General features: G+C 41.5%; 1 protein-coding gene across 4 annotated transcripts in view; it reads left to right on the top strand.

The window, feature by feature from the left end:
- Nucleotides 1-437: 437 nt before the first annotated feature.
- The window catches only part of zgc:154055 (uncharacterized protein LOC556036 homolog), a 14216-nt gene continuing 12628 nt past the window's right edge, over nt 438-2025 (top strand). The window contains exon 1 of one of the 4 annotated variants that reach the window (XM_058399972.1): nt 438-901. In XM_058399972.1, the coding sequence (XP_058255955.1) occupies nt 717-901 (185 nt within the window). In that variant the 5' untranslated portion in view covers nt 438-716. The other 3 variants (XM_058399973.1, XM_058399975.1, XM_058399974.1) reach the window with 3 other exon arrangements.

Genomic DNA, 2025 nt, shown 5'->3' on the forward strand with positions numbered 1-2025 from the left:
GCTGGACAGACTGAAGGATGAAGCTGGACAGACTGAAGGACTAAAGTGTCGCTGCATCACGTCCCATTGCATGGCAGAACAACATTGTGAGAAAGTACCTGCTGACCAAAAGGACAAATAGAGCAACATGTTGGAAGAAAAGAGTTTTGTCAATTTTTACTTATAATTATTGACCTGCTCTTGTAAAAGGTTCCCCAAACAGTGAAAGCCTTCCTTTTAGATTTGACCAGTTTTCTTAAACAACTACGGTAAGTTAACAGACCACAAGATGTTTTCATAAACGTGCACTGTATTAGTATCGAGGGGAGGAGCATGTAACACCTACAAACACATTCTGACTCATTTTTACTGATTCGATTCTTTAAAAAACAAATCGATTCCCAAAGTCATACCGACTCGATTCCTCGATTCTCGGATTTCCCCCACGAGAATCCGTGCACGACACTACAGTGAGGGGGAAAAAATAATCTAATTCAAATGAAATCAGAAATTAAAATACAGATTTGACAGCTTTGTCAAATTAGCCAGCGTTAGTTTAGCTGCGAGGTTGCGAACCGATTCTCCCGATCAACTCGTTTAAGAGTTAATGGAAAGGAACCGATTCAGTTGTCACATCTAGAAACAGCGGAAGGCGCTCGGTTGAAAAGGGTGTTTGAGGTGATTTTGTGAGACATATCGCATTTTTACGTGATGGTTGATGTTTGTTGTGAACGGAAATGGAGTTTTCGGAGCACATCAAGACGGCTAATGTGGAGGACGTGGTGCTGAGTGTGACTTCCCGACCACCGCGGAGAGGAACGCTGTGTGTGACCGGACACCACCTCCTGTTTTCGGACAGAGAGGAGGAGAGCACCTGGCAACTCCTGCTGCTCCTTAGAAACATTGATGCCATCGAGAAGAGGTAAAAAATAAATAAAAAAAACCCTACCCTCTGAGCCTCTGAGCCTCAACATGGTCTTCTGTGTCCCATGAGGTTTGATTTATTTCTGTGACTTATTTCATTTCATGTTCACATTAATGTACACACCGTGATTCATATATATATATATACAGTAATATACAGTAATAGCCTGAAGTCAATTATTAAAGGTCAAATGTAGTATTTCTGACCTCATGGTATGGTCCATGGTGTGTCTGACATTTTTAAAGCCATGGTAAATACACTTATCAGTAAGGTGGGGACGTGGCGTTTATCTTGGCTTGCCTTCTTACACAATCATTAACCACTAAACCTTATGGATACACATCCTGTCCACTGGGAGGATCTAATAGCACGTGTTGATTGCCAAAAAAGTGGTACTGAACTGGACTATAGGGTTGGATCAATACAGATACAAGTCCCAGTACCCTGTTCATTCACACGTGTTATGATACTTTCAAACATTTGATAGCGTGTGATGGTGATGGTGATGATAACGATCTGGACGTGTTTCACGATAGCGATCAAAAACAAAGCAGACTGTTCTGTGAAGATTGCAAGAGGAGGAGCTACGGCCTTGTGCTCCACCACCAGCGCTGAAACATCTGAACTATTAAACTCAACTCTCTTTATCGATGATGTTGTTACTTCTGCTCTGCTGCTATCAGGGGTTCAGACGCACAAGGAGAACGTACTTTGACATCAGAACAGAACACGATGTGCGAACACAGTGACAACAGGAAATGTAGATGTGTGGGAGAAAGATGCTGAGAAAGCGCATACATATCAAAATATCTCATATAAAACATCACTTTTAGCATCCACATCAGATCTGTTCATTACAATCTTTCTGTGGATTATTTTGGATTTTAATGGATCTGAGTGCAGCAGTATCGCTAAAATCAGTAAGTAAAAACCTACAAACTTTTGTGAAGATGAAGATGTAAGAATGGAGGCTGGGGCTGATATCTTTCCAGCTCAGGCTGTGGGGTCATGAAGCAAACGAGTGAAAACCAACAGCTCTTTATCAACATGTTGTCTAGAGTTTTACTGTCAAATCTTACTTTGGAATGACAGGGTGGAAGGGGAGAAGAAGCATATCTTAC

Source organism: Hemibagrus wyckioides, linkage group LG09 (assembly GCF_019097595.1).
Source record: "Hemibagrus wyckioides isolate EC202008001 linkage group LG09, SWU_Hwy_1.0, whole genome shotgun sequence".
Lineage (NCBI taxonomy): Eukaryota > Metazoa > Chordata > Actinopteri > Siluriformes > Bagridae > Hemibagrus > Hemibagrus wyckioides.